Source organism: Naegleria gruberi, assembly GCF_000004985.1.
Source record: "Naegleria gruberi genomic scaffold NAEGRscaffold_232, whole genome shotgun sequence".
Classification (NCBI taxonomy): domain Eukaryota; phylum Heterolobosea; class Eutetramitea; order Acrasida; family Naegleriidae; genus Naegleria; species Naegleria gruberi.
The window spans coordinates 1-2,354 of NW_003163115.1; the positions used below are offsets into that span (position 1 = coordinate 1).

The 2,354-nt window shown below is 33.3% G+C and overlaps 1 protein-coding gene across 1 annotated transcript; it reads right to left on the reverse strand.

Moving 5' to 3' along the window:
- Positions 1-1,706: 1,706 nt before the first annotated feature.
- Positions 1,707-2,324, reverse strand: NAEGRDRAFT_54786 (uncharacterized protein; the record flags this gene model as incomplete). Its single annotated transcript, XM_002668413.1, has 1 exon — positions 1,707-2,324. The coding sequence occupies one exon, from the start codon at positions 2,322-2,324 to the stop codon at positions 1,707-1,709; it is 618 nt and encodes a 205-aa protein (XP_002668459.1).
- Positions 2,325-2,354: the final 30 nt, after the last annotated feature.

A 2,354-nucleotide genomic window follows, 5' to 3' on the forward strand; every position in this document is an offset into this window, starting at 1 on the left:
AATCGATCACTCGTCCCTTAATTGACGATCCGGCATACAACCACTGAACCAACAGTGTTATAGCTGTAATTTCTAGAAATGCTTCATATGAAGAACCAAGTGGTTGTATGACCTGGAATTGTCGGCTTCTATTAAGAACAACAATTAACAAAATAACAACAAGAATTGTATCATTATATGATAATAACAATAATTTATTAAACAATATGGAAGGGAGAAGTTGCTCCCTCACCAAATGATGGAGGGAAGATTCAACTTGATGAACAAGAGATGGTACCTCCACCATCTACTTAAATTCAGTATCATTGAAGATTATCCTGATGATCTTGATAAATAGATTCATACATCGGAAAAGTGTTGGAAGCAGAGTAATTTGGCGTTGTATTTTGATAATCGTAATATTTTAAAGGGTTAAAAATGGAGTTAATTAATGCGATTATCAAAATAATGGCTTTAAATCCATGGCTATTAGCACTGCCAACAAGCAAATTGTGGAGTGAGAAACATTACCACTTCCACCTAATATTAATAAATATTATTTACTTGTTCCTTAATGATCTTAATGATATCGGAATAAGTGCGCACCGCAATTAAAGATAGTTTCACACTTGTTCAACACAGCTATTAAGCAATAGAAAATTAACAAGTTTAACACCAATTCAAATACAAAATACTCAACAATTACTGAATTAAATGCAAATATCCCAACGTCATTTTGTAGAGAATTAAGTTGAACCTATGCGATTTTTCACCTTTTGCCAAATGGTTGCGTATCTAGCAAGCCCCCCCAAGAGAACAAAAAACACAGAAATATTGAGGTAAAACGAGTTGATTATCTACATTATTTGATAGCAACCAATATTAAAATTATATATCAGCATGTAGCCGTGAACATTTCCTATCTAATGATATATATCGATGTATATGAAGTCTTATAAATAATGATGTTTTAAGAGCGCAGATTAATATCCAAACCCTAGTAAAATGTTGAGTTTCACCAAAATAAAGATATTTCCAAGACATAGAAATCACCCATACTATTCTACTATATTAAATATATCTATGATGACGGTTGGTGAGTGTTCCGAGGATGGTTTACCAACTTGAAAAATTATAATCCAAAAATTGATTTACTATTTTATGATGAAAGTCCAATAATAAAAATTACTACTATTACTACTATTTAGATGATGTTGAGATGATGATGTGAAAGTTTGGCAGCTTACGGATGTGAAACCACTCGAAGAATCATCAAAGTACATCACGTACTAGATGTTGAAATATTTTTTCACATATTCGCAACTGAACAAACAAACCTTGCTTCAAAAAATCAACCAAACTCTAGTAATACCTTGCTTGGTTTTCGTTCCAACAATTCAAGCCAAACAACACAAGAGAATCTATTTAATATAATTGGAAAATTCAATTTTATTAAATGTATCATTCAATTTATCGGTGTTACTAAGGTTGTGCATTTTCCATTTTGGTTTACCGTCATCAGTATTAAGCGGATGCTCTTTTCCCGTCTGTAGTAAGAAACTGAGTGTTCTCCGTCTCATCCGTCCCCCGTTTCACCGTCACTTAGTACCATCTCTCTGGAGATCTCCAATTTCATTAAGCGAATGAAACTATTCGTAAAATTCAAGTGGCAATTTTCGCCAATAGTCGATCGCCAAAATGTGTATACTCATTGTAGACCAGAGACGTTAATAAATATTACAATTTAGAGTTTTCTGATTCGATAATCTCTTTGAAGCAAATCGAATTGCTTTTCCATCATTCGTTACAGCTGCCAAGACAATCTCTTCACAATCTTTGAGTTTTGGAGAGGCATACATAAGGGCAGATCCATTTTTTGTTACGGCTGTCAAAACAAGTTCCTTATCTGCCTTGAATTCTTCACTTGCAAATCTGAGACAAAATCCACAGTGTGAAAGAGCCTCTTTAAGAAGCTCTCTGTCGTCTTTGAAAATGGTCTTCTCCAAAAGGTCCGGATTAAATTGCAGAATTGATTTGAAATCCTCTCTGTCACTCTCTATTATTTTGTAAATAGATTGAACTTTGGATGTAAAATAAGGCGTTCTTGCAGCTAGGAAAAAGCATTCTCTATCCTTTTGGATTGCCTCTGGCATTTCGTTAATACACTTTCCGTTACTTTTCAATATTGTGAGAACTAGTTCTCTATTATTAAGCAGAAAATCACTATTGATATAATGTAGAATCGTGAAGTTTGATTTAAATAGTGCCTTTTTCACAATATCTTCATCTTCCTTGAATTTTCCAATATATTGAAAAGAACTTGCTGCATCTATGTCAATAATCATGTCAATAATTTCTCTATCAGTCCGTATTTC